This window comes from Colletotrichum fructicola (assembly GCF_000319635.2).
Source record: "Colletotrichum fructicola Nara gc5 chromosome Unknown KSG_Nara_v1_contig08, whole genome shotgun sequence".
In the NCBI taxonomy this organism is placed as follows: domain Eukaryota; kingdom Fungi; phylum Ascomycota; class Sordariomycetes; order Glomerellales; family Glomerellaceae; genus Colletotrichum; species Colletotrichum fructicola.
Window position 1 is genome coordinate 787,424 of NW_027094058.1, and position 24,915 is coordinate 812,338.

The 24,915-nt window shown below is 52.2% G+C and overlaps 9 protein-coding genes across 9 annotated transcripts; 3 read left to right on the forward strand and 6 right to left on the reverse strand.

Moving 5' to 3' along the window:
• Window positions 1-272: 272 nt before the first annotated feature.
• On the reverse strand, window positions 273-1,882 carry CGGC5_v013252 (Fusaric acid cluster transcription factor FUB12; the record flags this gene model as incomplete). The annotated part of the gene is made up of 4 exons (XM_032021631.2): window positions 273-333; window positions 391-750; window positions 984-1,689; window positions 1,756-1,882. 4 exons carry the CDS (start codon window positions 1,880-1,882, stop codon window positions 273-275), a joined length of 1,254 nt encoding a protein of 417 aa, XP_031881489.2.
• A 1,420-nt stretch (window positions 1,883-3,302) lies between these two features.
• SCD1 (Scytalone dehydratase) lies at window positions 3,303-4,103 on the forward strand (the record flags this gene model as incomplete). Its single annotated transcript, XM_032021632.1, has 3 exons — window positions 3,303-3,336; window positions 3,391-3,488; window positions 3,672-4,103. 3 exons carry the CDS (start codon window positions 3,303-3,305, stop codon window positions 4,101-4,103), a joined length of 564 nt encoding a protein of 187 aa, XP_031881452.1.
• Window positions 4,104-4,313: 210 nt separating this feature from the next.
• Window positions 4,314-5,084, reverse strand: CGGC5_v013254 (uncharacterized protein; the record flags this gene model as incomplete). The annotated part of the gene is made up of 1 exon (XM_032021633.1): window positions 4,314-5,084. One exon carries the CDS (start codon window positions 5,082-5,084, stop codon window positions 4,314-4,316), a length of 771 nt encoding a protein of 256 aa, XP_031881482.1.
• Window positions 5,085-6,133: 1,049 nt separating this feature from the next.
• Window positions 6,134-6,720, forward strand: DAP1 (Damage response protein 1; the record flags this gene model as incomplete). Its single annotated transcript, XM_032021634.1, has 2 exons — window positions 6,134-6,189; window positions 6,249-6,720. 2 exons carry the CDS (start codon window positions 6,134-6,136, stop codon window positions 6,718-6,720), a joined length of 528 nt encoding a protein of 175 aa, XP_031881483.1.
• Window positions 6,721-8,935: 2,215 nt separating this feature from the next.
• Window positions 8,936-10,021, forward strand: CGGC5_v013256 (uncharacterized protein; the record flags this gene model as incomplete). The annotated part of the gene is made up of 1 exon (XM_032021636.1): window positions 8,936-10,021. One exon carries the CDS (start codon window positions 8,936-8,938, stop codon window positions 10,019-10,021), a length of 1,086 nt encoding a protein of 361 aa, XP_031881378.1.
• Window positions 10,022-13,109: 3,088 nt separating this feature from the next.
• CGGC5_v013257 (uncharacterized protein) lies at window positions 13,110-13,842 on the reverse strand (the record flags this gene model as incomplete). Its single annotated transcript, XM_066152896.1, has 3 exons — window positions 13,110-13,202; window positions 13,271-13,736; window positions 13,805-13,842. The coding sequence occupies 3 exons, from the start codon at window positions 13,840-13,842 to the stop codon at window positions 13,110-13,112; spliced, it is 597 nt and encodes a 198-aa protein (XP_066007658.1).
• A 1,997-nt stretch (window positions 13,843-15,839) lies between these two features.
• Window positions 15,840-16,661, reverse strand: Napepld-0 (N-acyl-phosphatidylethanolamine-hydrolyzing phospholipase D; the record flags this gene model as incomplete). Its single annotated transcript, XM_032021640.1, has 1 exon — window positions 15,840-16,661. One exon carries the CDS (start codon window positions 16,659-16,661, stop codon window positions 15,840-15,842), a length of 822 nt encoding a protein of 273 aa, XP_031881349.1.
• A 2,722-nt stretch (window positions 16,662-19,383) lies between these two features.
• On the reverse strand, window positions 19,384-22,166 carry CGGC5_v013259 (uncharacterized protein; the record flags this gene model as incomplete). Its single annotated transcript, XM_066152897.1, has 4 exons — window positions 19,384-20,041; window positions 20,097-20,210; window positions 20,268-20,710; window positions 20,757-22,166. The coding sequence occupies 4 exons, from the start codon at window positions 22,164-22,166 to the stop codon at window positions 19,384-19,386; spliced, it is 2,625 nt and encodes an 874-aa protein (XP_066007659.1).
• Window positions 22,167-23,791: 1,625 nt separating this feature from the next.
• On the reverse strand, window positions 23,792-24,806 carry CGGC5_v013260 (Rhamnogalacturonan acetylesterase; the record flags this gene model as incomplete). Its single annotated transcript, XM_032021643.1, has 4 exons — window positions 23,792-24,248; window positions 24,301-24,379; window positions 24,433-24,601; window positions 24,657-24,806. 4 exons carry the CDS (start codon window positions 24,804-24,806, stop codon window positions 23,792-23,794), a joined length of 855 nt encoding a protein of 284 aa, XP_031881374.1.
• Window positions 24,807-24,915: the final 109 nt, after the last annotated feature.

Below are 24,915 nucleotides of genomic sequence, written 5' to 3' on the forward strand. Positions count from 1 at the left end.
TTTGTACCCTTGGGGGCGAGCGACCTGAGACAGTAGAACTCGTCGTTCTCTCAAGTTCCCTAGGTCCATGGATCCCGTCAATTGGCCGAATCGAAGGGCGCGGACTGTCATTTGGGAGACTTGTATCGTTCACGGAAACATGACTTGATGTCAATAGTGCGGGCGGTTGGGCCTCGGCATCCTTCTTCAGTCAGCCTTCCAGTCTTAATACGTAATTACTGCGTAAGGTATGTGGAATCAAGGCGGCACAAAAGCACAAGATGAAGATAAGGTTAGACTCTCACATTTGGATTATAATGTTCCTCTTGTGTTAACACATCGGCTCTTCGCCTCCTTGATGATTACCGTCAGCGGGCTGATCCGGATGCCATCAATCCAGTATCCACCCACCTCTTGCGTTGTTGACGCGACACCAGTTTGCAATTCTCCGGATATCCTTTGCTGACACATCGGCCGCAGGGTATTCCAGCAACAGGCGCATCGCATTTGACCTTGCGCGAGTGACACTCGATGCACGCCTTGCTAAGCCTCGCCGCGGCTGCTCCAACATGGGCGGCGGTCGTCATCTGTGATCCGTTATCCACTCCGCGTCGGAGCAACCCGCTGCCAAGAGGCTTCGTTGTCGGATCCGTGAACTGGCGGCTTTTCGGCAAAGGGAAGATGATGGTGGGGAGTAGAACAATCGTTGAGTACACAGGCTGGCTGGGAGACAGGAACTCATCAATGATTTCGGCGCCGAAAGAAGACCCACTGTTCGGCAATACGGCTTTTCGGCAATTACAGACTTTCCGGAGGGACCAGGGTCCGTGACTCGTTTGGTGAGCGGATCAAACTCATTTTGAGTACCTACTGCAGGAGGTTGCTATTCAACTAAGATTCGTTGTGTTCTACCGTCGATGTGGTTTCAATATGTGCCTAGGACATACCAAGAAAACGGAGTCAAAATTCATAGAGCCCGGGATCCATCAGGGATTCATCCGTACAGCCACCATGCGGCTCCAGCAACGGCAACAGGACCCATGATCAACCCCATCTTCTTGCCCAATCCTTTCAATCCGTTGATGGCGATAATCTTCACCTTCTCATCTAGCCACGCCTTCTCATTCAGGTGCGGGAAAGGGACCTCAGGGACATCCTTGCCCAAGAACTCGCAAAGCGGGCCCCACCCATGCGCCAGATCGAACTCAAGCAACCTCTCCTTCGGCGTGACCCTCCTCAAGATCTCATAGTGCTCGCGGTATTTCTGTCTCGCTTTCGCCTCGGCGTCTTTCACATTCCAGATATCCAGCCACCCGCCGGTTACACTCCGGTGAATCTTGCCAATGGGATGGACGTAGAACCGGTCAAGCTGGTATACCAGACTCACAAACGGGTCAAACATATTCGCAATGACACCCTGCATGTAACTCTTATGCCAGCTCTCAACCTCCCTCTCGACAAGCACAACCTTAGCCTCGGGATAGGCCGCAATAAGCTCCTCCGCAAACGCGACCGCCGGCGTGTCCGACGACACGGCGCCGTACGAGTGCAGCAGCTGGTCAAACTCGTCCCGCCCGACTGGCGCACCGGCGCCGAAGAACTTGCGGTCGACAGCCTCCTGCCACATCTCAATGTCGGCGAAGTTGGTCGACATGAAGACTGTCGAGTGCCAGCAGGGGATCCCCAGCTTCTCGAGCGCGGCGCACATTGCTGTTTTTTTGCGGCTGAGGTTAGAGTTTCGGCAGGCGCCTGAGTGTGCTTGGGACTGGGCCTTACATGACGTGCCTGTTCGGGGGAAGCCCAGGCACAGGACCTGCATCGGCACGGTTCTCTTCTTCCCGCGCGGGGACTCGGTGCTGACCGGGCGGAAGAGCTCCGGGTGTCGTTCTTCTACGGTTGCCATGGCGGGCGGGCGTTGTTAGGGGATGATAGTGGAAGCCGTTTCTATGTCGTCAAAATTAGAATAGTGATCGTCGCAACGAGGCACTCTGGGAAGATTTTGGGATTTTCCATCGTAAGACCGTCAAGTGTGATGTCCCAACCCCCTCTACTGTTAATGTGCTTACGTGAGACTTGATGTCCAAGACATGGTGGCGCTGAAGGAAGAACTTTGGTCAAAAACGGCCAGGGGAAATCTTATCGATTAGATTTCAATGTCTGGATTCACACTTCATCACGCAGTCGTGTTCACTAGAAAATTGGGACGTTGGTACGTAGTCTCATTTTACCCATCCGAGGATCTTGCGGGGCACGACATGCTGATTTGGGAATGCATGCATCCCGGCATGGACCCGACTCTACAGTTAAAGTAGGGAATGGCGCGGCGTGGCGTTCATTGACGATGGGTAGTGCCATAACGGTCGCGGAGATTTTGAAGACGGGGAATGCAAGAAGTTCGGACCACTGCCCGGTCCCATCTGAAATTCATACCTCATGCATCATTGGAGTTAAAGAGGGACACGGGATGATTTATTTAAAGACGAACACCTCGCGACCAGGAAGCTCAGAGCGAAAGCCGAGCGGCTCAGTCAAGACCAAGCCCCCTGTTGTGCCACCCGAACGACCGACCCCGAAGGCGCGCATGGATGGGATCACAGTTTGTCAGCTCGTCTGGAATTCGGCCCACCGTGGAAATCAAAATCCCATAATGTTGTTTAAATGCCGATTCGCGGGGGAGCTATCGCAGGAACACCGGTCGCCGTACAGAGATGCAACATCACACATGGCTTCACTGCTTCCGCTGCCATTGTCCAATGTCATTTGCCCTACTCCCCGGATCACTAACCGAAAGATGCACCAATTCATTAATGATACTAGCCGCTAATCAAACTATGACATAATCCCACCGTCCCTCAAAACATGGCGCCCCTTCGGAGCGGGGACGGGGCGGCGCGCCATCGGGGTCTCCCCACCACGAGTCCGAAGTGCAGGAAAAAATAGGGGTCGCCCGCCCGGACACTGCACTGCACCCACGTCCCTTGCAGTAGCACGCGTGTAAGCGGGAAGACAGAGACCGCGCAGCAACATTGAACGTTACCAATCCAGCCAAGCGATTAACGAACCCACCGTCCGGGCCTCCGTACCTAGCTGGGGCCCGGGCGTCTGGCGGCAGTCCGGCGACGCGCCATCGAACGCAGCGACCTCCGACGGTTTGCGTGAATGGGCTTCGATCCCTCTGGCTTTGTGGGATGAGTATAAACATTGAAGAAACCCGCCCATTGAAATAGATTTACCTCCCATCTGTTCAATCGAATTATCTTATTCGATATAAAACGACAATTTTATACCCGAATTTAGAAGAGTAATTTCGACAAGTAGACATAATGGCGTCCCCTGCTGGCAACATCACCTTCGATGGTAGGTTTTCAGATATGGACTACCAGCAATACAGAAACTGATGACAACCTGCAGACTACCTCGGCCTGACGGCCTGCCTCTTCGAGTGGGCCGACTCCTACGACTCCAAGGACTGGGACCGTCTCCGCAAGTGCATCGCCCCAGAGCTCCGCGTACGTCCCCCCTCCACCCATCTCCCCCAATCCATCACTACCTACCCAACTCCCGCCCTCGCGCCCCCCCTGCGCCCCTCCCACAACCCCAACCCCGTCTCCTCGCTCCTCAGCCGCCCGGTGGAGGAGGGCGGCGACGACGACGACGCCCAAACCCATCATCAAACTCACATCCCGCACCAGATCGACTACCGCTCCTTCCTCGACAAGATCTGGGAGGCCATGCCGGCGGAGGAATTCATCGCCATGATCAGCGACAAGTCGGTCCTCGGCAACCCGCTGCTCAAGACGCAGCACTTCATCGGCGGCACGCGCTGGGAGAAGGTCTCCGACACGGAGGTCATCGGGCACCACCAGCTGCGCGTGCCGCACCAGAAGTACACGGACGCGAGCCGCAAGACGGTCGCCGTCAAGGGCCACGCGCACAGCTACAACATGCACTGGTACAAGAAGGTCAACGGCGTGTGGAAGTTTGCCGGGCTCAACCCCGAGATCCGCTGGTCCGAGTACGACTTCGAGGCCGTGTTTGCTGATGGCCGCGACTCGTTTGGCGAGGACGAGAAGAGCGATGTCAAGGTTGTGGAGAAGGAGCTCAAGTCGGCGGTGGCTCACTAAGTATGTAATCTGGGCGTGGAATGGGATATGGCGAAATTGGGTGTCACTTTTTGGGAATGGATGGAGGTAATGTAGGTGTTTGTATAGGGGCTTATTCAATGTGTATAGACGTACCCTGATATCAAAATACTACACTTGCCTTCACAAACCTTGTAATACCGTGAAACCCTATTGACGAGTGAAACTTCCCTTACTGAGTAAGACGAGAACTTACTGGGGTCCCTCCGGTCCTCGTCCAAGTCCCCAACGCTGTCCCATCTGCTCTTCCCGCTCACGCTCCCGCGCATGATTGATAGCAAGTGTAATCTCATGCTCAAATTGATGCGACCCGCGCCCACGCGCTCGTTCGCGCGCAAGCTCCAGCTCCAACGCATCAACGGTAGCGACCTGCAACATGGAATTATACGAGCACAGGGGGGACCTACATTTCATACAAGGCACGCCCGGCATCTCGGTGTCGGTGCGGCAGAAGCAGGGGTACGCGAGATCGTGGGGGCAGCGCTTAGATACATCAGGACGGCCCGGGTTGTCACGCTGCTCGTCTGCGGCTGGCCACGGGTTCACGAAGGCCGGGGTCTCGACATCTTGGAAGCGCGGCTGCGGGCGGGGGAGGCTGAGAGGATGGGCGGCGGGTCGTCGCTGGCCGATGCTGAGGGGGTGGATGAGGGGCGGTTGTTGGGTGTTGTTGGCGATGCCTGCTGGTCCTGGGGCGGGCTCGTAGACGGCGCTGGCGGGGGCGAGGGCACCGCGGCGGAGGTAGTCGATGAAACGAGGGGTCTGTGGCTGTTGGGAGGCGGGCCCGTCAGTAAATGTTCCACCGATGATGGTAGGGTTGGCTAAGTGCTCAGGGGTTGTTGAGAAGGAGTTGGGAGGTTGGGCTGGTGGGGTGTTGGTGTTATCTTCGACAACGGCGAATTCAATGCCCGGGGTCTCGGGACGGATAGGGCTAGCGTTCTGGTGGGTGTCGTCTCTAGAAGCCATTTTGATCTGGTAGTGGGTGATGATATGAGATGGTGATGCTGTTGAGTTGACTTTTGGAGTTTGATGTGTAGTCTTGGACTGTGTTAAATGTACTGATGAGAAGACTTGACCTTCGTGAGTAGCATTTGATGTTATATCAATAATCAATGAGAGACTTGAAGTCAGGGAGGAACAAGGTAAGAGAACGAAAACAAAGTCATTGTGTTAACACTACTGCATCAACCTCTCTTATGGGATGGGAGTCATTGAGCTTGAACAAAGCCAAAGATTGGCCGCGGAGCGTTTGCCCTTGTCTGGGTAGAATTTGACAACGGACAGTGGCCGAGTAGCAAAGAAACCGCACAAGTCATAATTCTTTCTGCTCGTTGGCTTGAACAAGTGATTCACAACACCCGAGAACACTTCATTTATACAGATAGACGGAGCTCCTGGCGTTAGAAGAATGAGTCGTTCCGTTCCATGCTGTGAATTGCTGAAGCCGCAGCTCGAGACAAACCAAAACTCATCATTGAAGTTGGCAATGCAGAACATGACCATGATTCTACGCAATCAAACTTCGAGGAGACTGATAATCTAGCTGAATTTGATCCGATGTCCAAAAAGCAGCAAACACATCCTATGATCCCTGGATTGTTGGAGTTGGTCCGGAGAAAATGGAAGAAATGGACTCACCTCCGCGCCGGACGCCGGGCCCCATATATCACGTGTGCCATCTGTCCAGGAGCTTGGGCCATCACTGCTGGAGCTGATGACATAATGCGGTGGGTTCAGGAGGGGCAGAGGTGAACTCGGCAGTGCACGGAGCAGGGGTCCCAAACGTTGACGGGGACTTGGAGAGCTCCGTCGGAAATCGGTATCGGATCCTGGATTCGAGCAACCACTGCCTGCCACATCACCCCACGAACTCGACGGCCTTTGCACCAATTTTTTGAAGGGAGTTCACGGTCCTGTGGTTCATCACAAGCCGCAACATCACGACGGACTTCCAAATCTTCCGAAGTCAACTGCTGACCCTCGCCTGACGAAGCCGCTTCATCCGCGCCGTCACGATGGACTACACATCCCAGCGGCTTCAAGAAGAAGCCGTCAAGCTCCAGACAGCGAGGTACGCAACCTTCCCCCTCCCTCTCGTCTCTAAGACAACGACTGACTTTTGACCTGCAGCTCCGACGCCTTCTTCACCCCGCTCAACATCATCCTCCTCCTCGTCCTCGGCTACACAATCTACTCGATGCTGGCCCCGACCCCGCCCCCGATCCTGCCGAAGGAGCCGCCGGCGACCGTCTTCCGCGTCTTCAACCCGCGCACGCTGCTGCCCTTCAACGGCGAGGAGGGCAAGCCCATCTACTTCGCGGTGCGCGGCCGCGTCTTCGACGTCACGCCGGGGCGCAACTTCTACGGCCCCGGCGGGCCGTACGCCAATTTTGCGGGCCGCGATGCGTCGCGCGGCCTGGCGTGCGGCAGCTTCGACGAGGACATGTTGACGGAGAACCTGGACGGGCCGCTGGACACACTGGAGGGCCTGGGCCCGGACGAGGTGGAGGCGCTGCAGGGCTGGGAGGAGCAGTTTGATAGCAAGTACTTGGTCATTGGGCGGCTGGTCGCTGTGGGCGAGGAGCCGGAGGAGGATAAATGAGGAGCTCGTGTTGATTTTAGAGGGCAATGATGGACGGTGGCGGAGGTATAGAGAGCGAGGTTTAGACCGGATGGATGGTAGGATTTGGTAGATGCTTGACGTGTGGATTGGTGTCACACGCGACAGATATCAAGCCTCAAGCCACGCCGTTGCTGCATGTCTTTGTGTGATGATCCATTCCCAGGATGATGCAAGGTTGGTCGATTTCTTTGCCGTGACATGTCGAGGATACGGGCAAAGATGGGTGCTCTTTGTGGCGTCGGCTGCATCATGAACGATTGACAGGCCATCTGCATTGTCTTGAAGCCGAGGCCACCTGTTCGCGATGCAACATTACAACAATCCCATCAGGCACGTTTCCCAGGGCCCATTGTTGCAATACAATAGAGCGATCCAAGGGAGGCTTAGGGGAGGCAGCAGTGAAAGTAGCCAAGTCGAGGCTAGTCAGAGTATAGCGCCAGACGCCCTGGAGTGCGAGAGTGAGATGAGACGGAGGGGACTGCTGACAGCGGTGGCTGGTGTAGTTAGTTTCTCAGTGTCAGCAGGCAACCACATTTCTGAGGGGGAAGGAGAGATTGGATCCGCGTGGCTCAACGACTTTCTGCGGAGTTTATTTCGAGCCGTCGTCGCAGCCACCGTGTCTCGACGCAGCGACTGTCCTATGGGATGATCCTTCGCTCAGGTTGCTGGCCGGGTCTGGCGGCATCCGGAGAGCCGTTGACGGGCGCAGCCACGGAGGTTTGGGCACGTTGGCAGAGGAAGATGAGACGAAATCGGACCCGGGTGATGATGGGCAGGGCGGTGTGGGTTAGGTGCGGTGCGCTGGAAATGATGATGCGATTGTCTGAGAAAGGCTACCGTTGCCGTCGCGCCGGAAACGGATCGGTGATCTCACTCGACCGGCTGCTGCAGAGACACGAGGTGCCGAATTGTATTGGTGCTGCTATTCGACTGGGTCTACCACAGATGATCTGCTTCCCATCACCAATTGCCCTCATTATTTGACGGCAACGAACAAAGTTCTCTATGGTAGCAAAACTGCAGACTCCAAAGATGGACGAGTGTTAAAGACGTCGGGAGGCTGTACCAGTATTTCGAGGTGCAGCAGATGCAGATGCAGGTGTTGGATTCGAGCTCAGGCACGGGGAGGCTGGTGGACCTCTAAAATTAGCGACTCCTCGATGAATTCCAGGCCTAGCGCAGATCCTGCCACACGCCAACAGCCGCTGCTCTTTCCTCATTGTGCCGTATCTTTCTGCCTGTGGCACCCTGCCCGGACAGATGCTTTGCAGCAGGTACCATGCAACACCAAGGAAAGCAGCAGCGCAGGTGTGGCACAGCCTCTGCCGCTCAGCAGACAGACGGGCAGCCCTGTGCCTCTCTCGGTCTCCTGCGCCCTCTGATTGGCCTCTTTCCCTCCAAGCCCAGTGTCCCTGCCGTCATTTTTCGGGGAAAGCGCAGGGGAGATGCCTTCCTCCTGCCTGCCTGCACCTGCTCCGCCTTCAGCCCTAGGAAAGAAAGAGCAGCAGAGCGAGGGTGTGGGTGGTTATTTCCTTTCTTGAACCAATTGCTGTGGAATGGAATGCGAGGTAAACATGAAAAGAGCCAGGCACCAAAGAAACAAGCTTCCTTCCTCGTCTCATCATTGGACCCGTGGAATGCGAAGATGCAAGAAACTGCACACCTCCCCAGTCCCTCAATCTCAGTCTGCTGCTTCTTCTTTCCCCTTGTGCCCTTGTTCTCAGCCTCAGCCTCCATCTCATCAACACCCCAAAACCGGTCCAGTCGGCGCCACTGCGGCCACCGACCATTCCATTCTGTCTTTAGTTTGCCTATCATCGGTTGCCGTCCCTGGTTTTAAAGACGCCCAAGGCGCCTCTTTCACCGTCTGTCTCGCTGCTTGACTGTTTTCCCTTTTCTGCTTTACCAAACCCTGCGTCACCTTCGATCGATACCCCTGCGAACCAACTCAGCGGGGCAGCAATCGCAAATCCATCAGACGAAGCTGTCGACAAACATCGAGAGTCCTCTTAGCAATTGACATTGGCATTGACTTCGATCCTTCCCGTCAAGATTGGCCATCTCGAAATCGCATGGCACACTCGTTTTGCCAGTTCCAGTCCCAACACTGCGCATACCCTCGACCACTCACGACACCCCTGTCGACTATATCTCATCCCACTCCCGAATCGAATTGCGCACTTACAACGGCACCATGGCGCCGTCAAGGAGCAAGGCATTGAGCCTGCTGAGCATCCTACTCCTATCAACACCCATATTCGCCAAAGTGCAAAACGACTTCAGCTACTATCCCAGCGCAGCACAGCCATGCCTGTATTCCGCTTCCGACAGCAGTCAATGCGATGGCGACACCGTCGCGGAGATGAATAAGTGCCTTTGCAGCGACTCCAAGGGCAAGTTCATCACGAACACCGCAAAATGCTTGGGAAAAGACGCGAAGGGCTCCGTCTCGGAGACATACTCCGACCTCAAGACTTCATGCGCGAATTCCAACACTCCTATTTCCATCACCGAGGACCAATTCAACAACCTCGCTGCCCAAGGGGCCACGGCCACCTCCATTCCAGTTACGCCGTCATCAACGTCAGCGCCGAAAACGTCCAAAACGGCAAGCCCCACAACTTTCATGACCACCACAACTGGCGGCGCGACCGTCACCGTTACCACAACACCTACCCCGACCGATGCGACATCCACTCCCACGGCTGCGGCCTCGGGCCTGTCGACAACCGCCAAGATTGGCATTGGTGTGGGCGGTGGCGTTGGCGCAGTTGCCATCGTTGGCATTATAGCATTCGTCTGGCGACTGAAGAAGAGCCGCTCTGCACACGAAGAGTCTCGGCCGATGCTCGATGGCGGAGTCGGTGCGACCGGATACAACCCGCACAACAGCCCGTCTGCCAGCGCCGCCGCGTTTGGTCTTGAAAACCCGAACGATTACAAGACTGAGACGAAGACGGGAGGATGGAGGCCGACGACAGATATCCCCCCTAGCGCGAGTCCCGGCGCGCAGACATGGGCAACAAACTCTCCTCAGCCCCCGTACGCGCCTTACTCTCCTCCGCCACCGCAGCAGCAACAGCAAATGCATGCTTGGGGGCATCACCCGCAGGCTGCGTACCCGCCTGGGCCACAAGTAGCTCCCCAGCCTGGCGTTTTTGAGCTCGCATCTATACCCGTGCAGCCGTCCTATCCTCAGCCTCCACCTGATGCCGTCGAGATGCCGGCAACGGAGGTACAACCTCAGCCCGCACGATACCAATATCCATCACAGCGATGATTTGTACATACAAGAAGAAGGTGGCGGGAGATAATCTAGCATGGATGTAGACTATATGTGATACCTGGAGATGCATATCATAGACGGGCATTTAGGCGTTTTGGGCCTGGACTGGAAAAGTTGGGTTATTGAATACAAACTTTTGATCTACCGCAAAGGAAGTCTCTGAAATTCACGCAACTACTGTGATATCGTTGTTATTTACCTAAGATGCGAAAATCACTCTACTTCTTTCCCGAGTTCGAGTTGGAACCACCGCCCGAGGAACCGGACGAGTTTCCAGACTTGTTGCCAGAGCTAGAGTTGGAGCCACCGCCGGATTGGTTCTTGGCCGCGGCAGCTGCGGCTCGTTTGGCGAAGGCGCTCTGGAGAAGTCATATCGTCAGCTATGTGTTTGGAAATAAAAGTGAGAATCATTGGAGCCGAAGGTACTTACATCCTTGCCCTTGGCGATGCGGGCCGCTGCCTTGGCGTCCATCTTATCGGAACCCATGGTTGATGTCTTTTTGAGATTTGGTTAGTTGGAGGTTTGCTTTAGAGTTACCTTGATAGCTTGAAGTAGATAGTAAATGGTTGGTGAGTAGCTGTCGTCTTGGGAGGGTTGAGGAGGGCGATTTTGGGTCTTTATGTAGGGGTTGAGTTGAGTTTTCCGGTTGAGTAAATCACTTCTTACTGAGTAGGATCAATGCTCTTTGCGGAACAGTGATGTACTGAAAGAAGGTTCGTTCCCATTTTCAGGTTCAATCTGGCAGTGAGGGAGTGAGAGTTGCTGAATAGAATTCCCTCCTGACTGATTCACAACTTGATAAGGCAGTGCCGACGTTGTGGACGTGTCCCAGTGTCACATTTCTAGAGTCTCTAGGCATGAGGACTTAATTTGCAACTAAATACTGGACACGTACCCCGCGGGCCACATACAACAACGCGCAGTAATAGACCCGTCTTGTAAGAACGCTTAATTCCTAGCGTGAGGATGTGTAGTACAATTTCATCCCATCTAAATGCTACAATCGACAGATAGATTCACATCATATATCATTGTTTCCTTGAACGTTCATTTTGATTCACTCCCACTGAGTGAAGAACTGAGTAACTAAATACCTACTAACTCACTACCGTGAGCCCAAAAAAGCTCAACTTTCTTGGCCCCGGATCACGATATGTTTTCATGCCCATCTATCTCACGGCACGTACAACTTCTTTCGAGCGTTGGAATCTGACCCACCGCTCTTGGATCCAGAGTTCGATAAATCGCCTCCGCCGGTGCTGCTACCAGACTTGTTACCGGAGTTGGAGGACGAGCTGCCCCTGGAGGAAGCGTTGTGTTCAGCGGCTTTGGCGGCATGCTTTTCGAAGCCTGACTTTGTAGATTCAATTTCTGTGCCTTCGAATCGTGGAATAGATGGAGAATGGAGCATGAAAGAAGGGGTTTGTTAGTTCGACTTACGTTTTTGCCCTTGGCGACGGGGGCTGCTGTTGCTTGGTCCATGCCGCCCATATTGTCGTCAAGAACGTCTGTTGGGAGTTTTCAATTAAAGAGATTGCTGCAATTCTTTCGGGTCTTCAGTGACTTGTTACACCGACTGAGACTTCAGCTGGTTTGGGATGCCAAATACAATTCAGCAAGTTAAGACCGGTAATGATTTTAGAACTTGCAAAAGGGGCACGGTCCCGCAATAACTTTTGCTCAGACATATCGGAATGCACCGCGCACTCACAATCGGCTTATCTTTCACGAGTTGCTGTATTGCGACTCCTGTACATTCAGTGACTCATTGGGTACCACTCCAGTAAACTTTTAGACCAAGTGTTGCACTGAATTGGACTGGAATAATATTTATCCTGTAAATAAGAAGGTGTGCTACATTCGTTTTCGTTCTTGGCATCAATTGAATTTTGCTGTGGTGTCTGCTTCTGGATATTCTATCCGTCACACAAACGTGGCCTAAGGGAAGGCTTGCGTTGAAGCTTTCGAAAGAAGGTGACTTGCCACCTAGTTTTCCACTCAGATTGGTGGTTTGACCTTTCGATATTTAGACCAAATCAATGGTGGCTCCTTCCGGTTCAACCATCGCGAAACTTCTTGCTCAAGATTGACAGGGTCAGGGACCCAGCTTCCCGGCATACTAGTAGATTGGCTCTCAATCATGTGCCAGAACTCTCCTGCATACTCGTAGTCCTCGCAGGTAACCCAAAGGTTCCAGTGCTCAGGTAAACGGCCGTACGTAATACCCGCAATTAAGTACCAATGAGACCCTAAACGCGCACGATGTTCCGACCGAGACCCACGTCTCCTGGTAACATACTTTCGAACACTGGACTGTTCGTCTTCTTTGTTATATTGGCTTTCCATACGACCGTATTCCAAAAGGTCGATCCCTGCAGACTCCAAAATTTGCAACCAACGTTGTACGATTCCATTGAGTTGGGTGGCGAAATCCATGTGTTCGCGAAGTTGTTGAGGTTGAGAGGAACGCTCGATGAGGCATGCCCGCGTGATTATGGCTGAGAACGGCGTATAATAGGTGTGTTGATCCCATCCGGGTGTTCCGTAAGGGGCGCCATGGTCTGAGTGCTGCAATCCCAAAGGGTCGAGCGTCACGCACTCAGTCAATATCTGAGCCCACTTATCCTGTTCCCTGGTACATTGCGCACTCATTATGCAATTTACGAAGCCAACCGAAAGAGAGTGAAGGATTGAGCAATGACCATCGGATCTTGACTGGGCTAGCCAATCTTTCTCGTTGATCATCGTCTCGGGAACCAAGGAAAATGCCTCATCCAAAGTCCACGAATATTGTTCCTGTTGATACACCATTGCTCTCATTTGTCTCAACCTTTCTGGGAATGGCAAGTCGGGATTCGGGGCGCACCGAGTCGATAATGCCTGAAAAGCTCGGAAGGAGGTTCCTGATGCCAAAGCCCAGACGAGCCCATCAGCTCCATCCAGGACATCGTCTAAACCATTGCCGCCTAGCATCTGTATTAAGCGACGGTAGTCACCTTCTAAGTCCCATTGACCTATTACATGTGCAATGTGCCATGCCCTTCAAAGAGTCAGCAAGTCTAATTTGCGAGTCCCAAATAATTAGGTGCGATACCATATAGGGTCTGAATCTACGTCTAAGCCTTGATTTATCAAGGCCCCTATAACGTTGAAGCATAAACAGTACATTGCAGCCTATCATGTCATATGATTAGTTCATACCGCTTGGAATGATATTCATAAGATAGGTAATGTGAGCTTACGTGTAATATGCTGTGACCACAAGTTTCTCGGACGAAGATGCTCAATCGACGGTCGTGCAGATATTTATGAAGTCTGTCAGGTTCATCGTACGATAGAACGTCAAACAAATCGTCATAGACATTGGCGACTTCGTAGGTTCTCAAATTGACTTGCCAACCCATGGTTGCTCTTTGAACCATTACCGAGTATACGGATCTACTGGATCTACTAAGCCAGCTTGGGGTTGCCATGAAGGCATAGAAGCCGCCGGACCCTTCGGCTCCAAAACGGATCTTGCCAAATAGGTCGACTTCTGAAGTTGAAGAACATATCTCGCTGACGATTTGTCGCTCCGTTGATATGGCTTCGTCGCGCTGCACGTCCCGCCTCTTGTGCTCGGATCGTTCGATCGCCGCACTCGTCTCTGAGGAACTCAGTAGTTTGTTCGAGGTGCTCTGAGCTATCGCTATGTATGTTGCAATTGCGCTATTGATTGGTCATTATCAGACGTTTCAAATCCATATAGAGACTCTGAAATTTCGGTTTAGACTTACAGCCCTCGACACTCCTGGGCCTGCGCTACTTCAAACATTCTGAGAGCCCTGTCGAATTTTAGAGTAAGAGCATCAAGCTCACTCCTCTTCAAGGTGACTTTTGCACACGCTATCTTGTGCTTTGGACCTCCATGAGTCGTGACTCTCTTGTGAATCTGATCAACCATGACCTTCAGTTCGTCCAAGGTGCAGTGACACCTGCTGATAAGTTTCTCGAACCGGACTCGATTTGATGCCAGTGGAGGAAGTGTACTATTAGTAAGACTTTCTTGCATACTTGCGAGGAAATCTTCAAAAATCTGGATGTCTTCAGTCTTTTCCAGAAGCATGGCCGGAACATTTTTCATCTCACCCCACAGCCTTTGAAGCCTGAAGTAGGCGCTCCCAGTCTTCGCGGCTATATCCACTACTGCAATGACGCTTGCCGCCAGGCCAAGAGCTTCGGCCATCAGGATCTGGTGTGAAATTTTGTTCTGGGTTTTGAGGTGAGGAGATACAAGCAGTGGCTACTTGAGGTGACGCACAAATGGACGTTAATATCCATGTAAGAAGAGGGCGGGGTAGATGAAAGGACACATAAGGGCATTGGTAGAGAGCCTCATAAGATCGGGCTACAATCGTGACTGTGCCGTAAGCATTACCTCGGTGTCAGCTTTGATCAGCTGATGAAAATGTGCACATGGGCAAACGTACGTTTTAATTGGAGTTTCCCGCCGGTTTACCACCGAAGATTGGAATGTCAGGGTCACACAGCACACATCCAAACCTGACCATTCCAGCATGGGAGACAAGAACAAATCTCATTGGAAACTCATTGCAACCTATACATGTATCTCCATTGCCATCTCTTGCCTCTTCTCCACCACCACCGCCCCTCTCTTCAACGTGGCCATGCCCTGCGTATATGACATCGCATACACGTGTCCTAGTTTTGCTGGTTCACACACGATAAACAGGTGAACAAGACGGGTTGCCGGCCATACCTCATCATCCAATGGTGCTAGCCAAGGACCAAGTATACATCCAAGCATGTCTGCTCGTCCATCATGAGGCTTTGCGATAAGCCACGCCATCCTCCTATTCTGCCTAGAAAATGTAGAGGATGTCTTGTGGCACCGTATCCCACTTTCTGCGACAGATGCCTACCAACTCAACCTTGAACAGAATCTCGGTGTCTAGCGCTGTAAAATGTACCCTGTCGTCTTTACGGTGGAGTGTCAGCTCTTCACAAACACTAGATCCCCCATTGCATATGTGTAGCGTGAGAGGATAGCGCGCAGCCCTGGACTTTTAGGTGGCGTGGAAACTATCCACGCTTGATTTGGCGGGATATGCGCGGAGTCTGTGGCATCATGAAAAACTACAAGTTCTCGCCAGCGTCGTTCATTGGAATGGGTAATAACAAGTAATTGCCACGGAGGTAAATCATGATATACGAATTCACCAAGACCTTCAGGCGGAGGACTGTCTGTGGGGTGTTCTCGGGCATCTTTGCGGTGGGATTCGTTGTATTCTTGTCTAGTCCATCCCTCGGGCAGTTTGAGTGATACGTCCAAGTCTATTTCCGAATTCGATGACAGTAGGAATCGACAGGCGTTTAATGGATGAATCGGGCGTGGCGTGGTACCAGCCGTTGATGAAAATTGTCCTGAGCGGATCCTTATCGTGCTCGGAAGTCTCTCCTAAAAGCTTCAGTCCATCAGATATCCAGCCTACCACTGACCATGAAAGTGGACAGATTCATGAAGACGCTGACATCAATTGTCAAGCAGGCTTTCGTCGCTGTGGCTCCTTGCCACTGGATGTCTGTGTGGCCTCCCACATTAGCGCAGAATCAAAACATGCAACAGGCACGCCGAATAGAGATGTCGCAAAGTGGGGAAGAAGTTTAACCGGGTTCGGTATCTTATTCCGCCAAGGCCATCTAATGAGGTGGGGACCGATCGCCTGCTCCAGAGGTGGATAATGGTATCAACCAATCAACAAAGTCCAGTCGAGCTGGACTTTTGTTAGTGTTGTTATCCCTGTTCCTCTCCTACGGTATTTGCAAAACTTGAACCTCTTTCCCGGGAACAAGCCATTTGACCTTCTCTGCAACCCCCTCTTTCTCAAACTCGGACCGCAAAGCCTCCCCGTGCTGGGTGAAATGGTCCCAAGCATCAAAATGCATCGGAATGATCCAGTCGGATCTGATGTCTCGAAATAGCTGGCTGGCCTGTTTCCCACCCATGGTAATCTGGCGCTTGGGGGCGGGCGGGGCCTCTATCTGGACACGAGCTTCTCCAATATTCATAAGAGCGGCGGCGATATGAAAACGTTCGGCCATTTGGGCCAGCTCAGGTACGTAGACCGTATCTCCAGAAAAGTAGATTGCGTTTGGGCGGCCGTTTGCGGAAATTCCGAAAGACTCAGCACGGATAACAAACCCAACACATTCATCTCCAGGGACGTGGTCGCACGGGGTGGCTGTGATATCGAAGATCTTGCCCCCTATTTTGGCACTGACGGTTTGCCAAGGGGTCATTCCCACGACACCAGGTCGAGGGGCAAGGTTCCTGGACCCGTCTTGAGTCGTGAACACGCGGCGGCCATCGAGAAGTTGGCGGCCAAGCTCATCAAGGTTATCCCAGTGGTCCTCGTGGCTGAGAAGAACAGCGTCAATGGGAGGAAGATCCCGAAGGTTGAGTGCGGGATTCTCGTGTACTTTGAGTGTGACGTTCCGTGACTGAACGAATGACTCGGCGGGAGAGAAAAAGGGATCAGTGAGGAATCTGATGCCATCAATGTCGATAATGGCAGTGGCGGTGCCGATGAAGGTAACGCTGACCTTTCCTTCAAATCTCGAGCTGGTAGACATGGCGACGGGGCTGGAATGCGAAATGTAATGTTCAAAGAATGTGCAACGAGAAACAGTCCACTTGCTCATGCTCTCCCGTGGTCACCTTATCTCTTAAATAAAGCTGTAGAAAGGTGGCTTGAGAAACTATCAACACCTAGGACCCGTAGTAGATTAGAAAGCAACCCAGATTATAAAGCAGTCTGAATTTCAAAGCATCTTACTGATGGACACAGTTCTTGGTAATGACGTTGGGCATAGATATGACAAATAGCTTTCTACGTCAAGACACCCCCTGGCCACCTTCCAGATGAACAGCTCCACATCTCAGCTCTTGAGCAGTCACATAAAGGATCTCGCCTTACTACGTTACGGTGTAAGCTCTTGTTGCAATTTTGGTCGATGAGAAGCGCAACGCTCACAGCAAGAGATGAGATTCCATACTTCAACACACTCAGACCCAGACATGCAAAATATCGAACCTGAGCTACACCGACGTCCTGCGTCAACCACGGTCGCCCAAAGTGTTTCTTTACACGAAGACAATGACGACCCCAATTTAGTCAACTGTCCTCCACCAGACGGGGGGCTTGTTGCATATTTATCAGGTATTTGAGCTTTGTTAACTTTATTCTAGTTGTATCTGACGCTAAGGAACTGAGTAGTCCTCTCTGGGTTCCTTGTAATCATGAACACTTGGTACGTTTCACTGCTATTCCCACCAATATTGGATGCTTTCTTGCGGTTATGATAGCTGAACCATCCAAAGGGGACTTATTATATCATTTGGTGTCTTCCAAACGTATTACGTCTCATCCTTGGGTCAGTCCCGCTCAGATGTTGCATGGATTGGATCAATCACTGTGTTTCTCCTCTTCTTTGGTGGCATCGTGAGCGGCCGCCTTACGGATGCTGGCCACTTTCGAATCACCGTAACGTTGGGCGCAATTCTCCTTGTCCTAGGGACATTCATGACCTCTCTTTGCACAAAATACTGGCAACTCATTTTGGCCCAAGGTGTTTGCGTTGGGTTAGGCAATGGCCTTCTCCTTACTCCCCACCTGACGGTCATCTCGACGTATTTCAACAAAAGACTTCCCCTTGCCTTGGGTATTGCGGCGTGTGGAAGTACGACAGGCGGGCTGATCTATCCGAGTATGGCCAGAGTCCTGCTTTCGTCCATTGGGTTTGGATGGACGATGCGGAGCATTGGTTTTATTCAACTGGCTACCCTTGCGATCGCACTCGCAGTAGTAAAGCCGAGACATAAGCCTGTAGCGAAGAGACGGTTGTTGGTCGACTGGGGTGCATTCAAAGAGCTTGAATTCACGCTTTACTTCATTGGAGTCTTTCTTGTAAGTCGAAGTCCTAGGACAGTACGGGTTGGAAGATCAAGACTAACACTCATTCAAGGCATACCTGGGGGTCTTCTTCCCATTTTTCTTTTTGACGTCCTATGCACGTGAGAAGCAGGGCATGTCATACGTCTACGCGTTGAATCTCCTCCTCGTTCTCAACGGGATTGGCTTTATTGCCCGTTTGTTTCCGAGCCTTCTCTCGACCTATTTTGGAACGCTCAATACCTTCATCGGCTTGGTATTCGCTTCCTCGCTGTGTATGTACACATGGATTGCTGTACAATCACTTTCTGGTCTATATGTCTGGACAGCCTTCTACAGTATATCTGTTGGCGGTGTTCAGTCATTATTTCCGGCAGCAGTTGCATCTTTGAGCCCAGACCGATCAAAATTGGGATCTCAAATGGGTATCATCTCTTCTGCGGTTGGGTTTGGAGCTTTGATAGGATCTCCCATCTCTGGCCAGCTCATTTCAATAAATGGGGGATCATATGTAGCAGCACAGGTCTTTGCAGGTAGCGCACTAGCAGCTGGGTGCGGTTTGATATTTGAAGCCCGGGAAATTAGAAGGAAAAAGCAGTCTTGTCAGCTACTTTCAAAACTGTAGAATTAGCAGGATTTCCCAGAAGAGTACCAGGCCGCAAAACGATGTTGAATACGTCAAAAGCTGATATCATATCTTGCAAGACTGAGATCTCTCGTTGGTGATATGCCCGTAAGACCCACTCTGCCATCCGCCGCGTCGCCGTCAGATGCAGCAATAGTCAGCTTTGCCGATGCGTAGATGATACCCATAAGCTGAAGTTGCTCATGTGAGTATCTCTTGTCATCTTGAACGATGCATATCACATCTACCCATATATAGTGGTCTTCTAGAGTGCTTGTAAGTTTGAGCATGTCTCCCGTCGGAAATAAGTCGACAGCGAGATTTTCCGTTGAGAGTTCGCCAGGTTTCTCAGTTCCTCTAGAGCACGGCGGGTGTTCTGGAATATCGCACAGTACGCCTGCCGAGGCAGAATTTCGCATGCAGGAGTCGCCAACAGTATTGAGCTTTCTCAGGATATGAGAGGTCCCACAACACTAACCATCACGACTCCACAAGGCCACGATCGCGCCCCTCTCAGGTTAACAAGCCCTGTCCAAGCGGCAACCCACAACCACCAGCGATCCGAGAACACTCAACGATCGCATCTGGAAGGGTGGCCGAGTTGGTTATGGCGCCAGGTTAAGGTCAGCTTAACATCTGTTTCCTGGTGGGGCAACCCGCGCGAGTTCGAGTCTCGTCCCTTTCAAATTATCTTTTTTGCCGGGTCTATGGGTCGTCTTTTTTGTGCTGGGCACGGTACTCACTACCGAGACATGGCTTTATATTTTTGCTGAGTATCCTAGTCTATGTAGACTTCAGTCGTTCTCGATGACAGGGCTATTTTGCTTCCTCCTCGTTCTCGATTTGCCTCAACCCCGCCTATCTGAACCTTGTACTCTGTAGCCTTCTTGGTAGAGTTGGCGCCGGCAGTAATCCACAAGATTGCTGCTTCGGCTTCAAGACCGTCTTCTAGTTGGCCTACCTTCAAGGAGATTGTATGACTTTCCACATGATAGGCAAACTGCTCAACAACGCCTGCATCAAGGTCAATCTCAACTCCAAGAGGTCCAATGAAGATTTTGCGACGCAGAGGGTCTCGAACTTGCACGGTTATAAGATCGTCATCAACTTTCAACACCCCACCGTAAGCAATCATTCCATAGTCCAGGTCATCGACGAGATACGTGCCCGATCCAAGAACCATGCCGACGAAATTGGGACCGTAGTCCCCACTGAACCCGTCCCAAGAAAGATGTTCCGGCCATGCATGCATCGCACACGACGCGAAGCCATCTTCGCGGATGTTGGACAGCGCGCCGGGTGTACCGCCATATCCCACACGAAGTAGATAGGAGTTGGTCGGGTCATCACGAAAGGCTGAAAGCATCACGAGAGCATTGAGCCCGGACCCGTAATGATGAATTTGACGCTCGACGACTTGGCTTTTGCCCGCAACACTGTAGGGTCATTGTCAGCGATATAATGGTTCATCGGATAACTGCGAAGACTCACACAAAGTCCCAGTATCTGCGGGCGTTCCCGTTGTATCCCCAGTGTGGGACCGTAGTCACGTAGCCCATCACGCTGTTCTTGACGCGCGTGGCCAAGTCCGTTTCACCGAAATATCTGGAAATAGCAGTCAGTTTGGTGTCACGCACAGATATGTCTGGTGGTACAGCTCACCTCGCCCAAAAGTACACCCCTTCTTGGCCGGTGGAGTCCCAAGCCTGTTCGCTCCCATACGGATATGCCTCCGTCAACCAAACATCGAGTCTAGCCCTCATCACATCGGTCAAGTTCTGCGCTTCCACGGACATATTCTCCCTTTGCAAGTCTACCAAGATCTTTCCAAAGACGGTCTCACCCATGAGTCCCTTGTCTTTGAAGCCGATGTCGGGTTCCATTCCTCTCATCACGGTCCTGTAGGCTTGGTTCAGATACCACTCCCAATCATGCGTCTTCAGCAAACCTGGGTAGGCTCTTCCTGCCCGATACAAGGCCCAGTACGTCGCAGCCGGCCATACGTAGTTGTACGCACGGTTGATCTCGTACACGTAGTCTTTCTTCTGGCCGGATGTGATGGTGTAATTGTAGTCCAGCTCAGGGTCATAGTAGAATAGGCCCCTCTTGACTGCGTAGTTTTCATCTTGTATGGTTTTTTTTGAACAGAACCTTATTAACAAACTCCTCCAGTTTCGCGATCTCGGCGGCATTGGCCTGAAAGGTCTGCTTCACAGCGGCAGCAACGTATGCGCCGGCCCCTCCCTCATCGCTCAGCCCGGCGGGTGCTGTTCGTTTGTCTTGCTCGATGATGGCGCCCTTCTCACCATCGTAGCCCATGATTGACGGGGACCGACCGAATGGATCCGAGTCATCGACGAACCAGTGCTCAGTGGTAAGGAAGGTTCCGAGATCAGAGACAGCCTCGGCTGCGGACTTTGTGATGTAATAGTGAATCGTCTGGGTAGTGTTGTTGTCATAGTCGACGTTGAGGCGCACGCGGCCCCAAGCCGATGATGATGGCTGAATGGTATATGTGTTGTTGCCTCGGTCGATGACTTGGAGAGAATCTTGAGGAGACGTAGACATAGAGTTTATTCCAACCCTGGTTTGCAAGTGCAAAGTCGCTTGGCTATCCCGTGGGATGATGTACCCAGGCAAGCTGATGGCGTTAGCAGTTTCCGTACTCGCGATCGCGGCATCAATCTTTTGCACGCCTTCGTTGACTGCTGTAAATCGGACGCCATATCTCCGCGACTCTCCTGGCTTGAGTACGGCGTTTGTTGGGGTATTCCAAGGCTCCACATCTTTCCACTCGTTCTCAGCCCAAGCGTTGGTGTGAACAGTCCACTCGAAGAATCCCTCCCACATGTTTGACCCGATCCTTGTCTCTCCCTTGTTATCTTCCCACAGCCAGCGGTAGGCCTCCAACGGTGTCTTGTACAGCGGCGTGATGACAAGAGCGGGGCCGACTCCATTCAGGGGTAAAACTCGGAGGTGACCGGCGTCCTGTCCTACGTACGGCTCCATGAAGGAGCACTTCTCATTGACGTCTGACACGTTTCTCTTCGTGAAAATGTTGTTGACTGCTGCCGCAAAGCCCAGCCCACCTATCTCGACATCTTCGTCGCCCGAGTTGGTGATTGTGAATCGCAGTCCCAGGTCGCCAGACACATCGACCCATTCACGAATCACCTCCAGCGGGCCAAGTTCCATGGTCGGAGATAAATCAGATGAGACCAAAGCTCCGGTTCCAGCTTCGATGACTGGCTTCCTCGCGGTGGCGGAGCTGGTTTCATTCCATGTGTCTGATGAAGTTCCTCGGTATCGAATATTGATGTCGCCCCAATGGTAACAGCCATTTTGAACACGACGGCCAAGCTGCATCAGATCATATGGAAGAAAGTCGAAGTCGCTTCCTGTTGGTTTCAGGGATGCAAGTGTGGCAGAGTCTTTGACAATTACTGCCTCCCAGTTTCTGGTCTTGAAAGGATATGTGCCATTGCCGAACCCAATGTCGTCTTGGCCAAAGGCAAGAGGCAGCGCGATGAGGCAAAATGAAGAAAGAATTCGAGAGTGCATTATGACAGAAGATTTTCATGGAGGGAATGAAGTTCTGGGTGGAGCAACTCAAGGTGAGGAATGATGGTGAGGAGTTCACGGAGGAGGACGGGTCTCCCTCTTATGACACCTCGCCAAAAGTCCAGAAGCAAATACCTTTTTTAGCAAAAGAGGGTCTGTATCTTGTGGCCTTGCGTAAAGTCTCGTCACGAAGATGCAGCGAGGTATACTTAAATCCATTTTTGGGGCAATTGTGATTTCGACATTTGCTCGATATCTCTCTCTACATGTATGGATGCGGGGCTATGTTTCCCTCTTGCATACTCATACTGTGATGGGGCAGGGGAGGAAGCAGAGGATTGGTGGACTGCTAGAACTGCTGCAGAAATAGGTAATGCAAAGTCTTGCCAGTTCCATTTTGAGAAGAGGTCGACCGGACCGATCCGTCTCTGGTGACGACATATTTCATCGGCAGTAGGCGCACCAATCACAATCACTGACACTTCAATCTTCGGTGAATCTTGACATGAAGCCAATGGTTTGCTCACAGTTCTTCTGTTCCAGCGAACTCGCCCTTGGGTGTTTCACAAGTGGTTGAGTTGAGATGTTCCCAACAGCAACTTCAAATCTGTCACACTGACGCCTCCATGGTGCAAAGCCATTCATACTTCAGCTGAAGCCTAAGAAGTGCAGTAGAGAACATGTCAAAAAGGTAAGGTATGAAGCATGTCTACCTGATGATCTGCTCACTGTAGTTGTGGGTTCTTTGCAGCTCCATTTGACAGTGAACGAGACTGTTGCCTGTGACAAAGACGTCCTTTGGCGTCAACTTTGTTGACTCAGGTAATTCGCCTCTACTTGACTAGGTTGCCCTTTCAGAAGGAGAACAATACAATGCCTTAGTTCATGTATAACGTTGGTGCAACATGGTACTTGTCTTAAATCAGAATCACCCACTCAAGACAACTGAGCATGATCAAGTCAGCGGCTGATGCATACTTAAGAAGGACCACCTACAGATTGAATTGCATCTCTCATTTCCCATCAGACCAAACAGACACACCCAACCACAGCTCAATCTCACCAAAGCTCCAAAACCAGCAGCTAAGTAACCACCCCATCCAGAACCATCAACATGTGCAACTACGTTCTCTACGTTACTCAGTGCCGCCAATGCGGCAACACCATCTCTCAATCACAGTCCGACTACGTGTATTGCCCTTCCTACAAAAACGGCATCTCCTGCATGGTCATCGAGCGCGACCGCCGCACTACCCTGGTCTGCTGCTCCTCTTGCCAGCGCGCCTACTCCTTCGCTCCTTCTACTGACTTTTTGGGCGTCGACGAATGCTATTCGATTGGCTCTATGGAGAACCATCACCCTTCCGATGACTAAATGAATGCAAGATCGTTCATAGAATGTGAGTTTCACGCCTTCTCGGGCGCATGACTTCTGGCCCGACACACTACTTCCATCTCGAGATTAAATAGCATGCCCTGAATTGAGAGTCCCGCTGAGCTTTTAGCAACTATCATTAATCCTTTACACATCGTGATGATCTCATCTAATTGATCTTTTCCAGACAAGCGTGACTTGTATGTCTCTACTCATTCCAGCCTGTGTCTGATCCCCAAGCTCGCAAAGCCTAGATAGGCAGCGTCGCATTCACAGGCAGACACGTCCCCAACTCGGGACCTTCGATTCTCGACGTGGCGTTGACAACATACTGCTGCAGCGGCGACGTCCCGCACTTCAAGCCCAACACGAACGCCTGCGAGAATGTGTCCGCCAGTTTCGGGGCCATGTGCGTGTTGTCCATCGGGTACCCAGCTACCGCAGCCTCGGGGCCCTGGAGCTTCAGGGCTTGGACGCAGTAGTCCGCGTGCGGGACGTAGTAGATGCCGGCCGCGGGACCGCCCAGCGATTCGACGACGTACCACGAGTACCACGAGTAGATCCGGGGCATCCATGTGAAGTTGCCGGTCTGGTAGGGGTTCGTGGGCGTCGAGGTGGAGATGACGACCTTTGCGCCGAGGGAGAGGAAGATGGAGGAGGCGTTGCGGAGGTAGGTTGTGTACGTCTGGACGATCTCGGTTGCGTTGCTGAATGGGATGTTAGAGTAGGCGCGGGTTTGACGAAGAGCAGGTGGCTTACTTGAAGATGGCAGTGCATGTTTCGTTGCCGATGCCGGGGCAGTCGACGCGGCTCTTCACGTCGGTGGCTGGGTCGCCGGCTGGTGGAACTTTCGTCAGACATGCTTCAAAGTTTTGGGGAATCAACACGTACGCCCGTCGTTGTGACCAAATTCAATCACGACCCAGTCGCCTGCCTTCACCTCGTCGATGATTCTTTGGAAACGGCCCTCTCTCGTGAATGTTCGCGCGCTTCGACCGGCATACGCAGAGTTGTTGACTCGAATTTTGGAAGAGTCTAGCGAATAATGCAGATATCGGCCCTAATTGATGACGTTAGTATCGCATAGAGACTCTAATGTCCAAAGCTTCACTGACCCATCCCTCCGTGCCATTGTGGCCGCCATCGGGCGCCATGGTGCTGTCACCCGCAAGCCAAACGGTGTGCTTGACCTCGTCGTCACATTGCGCCGAGACACTCAGCGCAGAGCTCGCTACGAGCAGCAGTGAAGTCAAAGAGAACCTCATTTTCGATGATTACTCGAGGGCCCGACGATTATGGTGGACAAGACGATAGTGACAGACTGGGTGCACAGAAACGTCGTTCGGCCAAGAACACGAGAATCTGCTCTCTTTT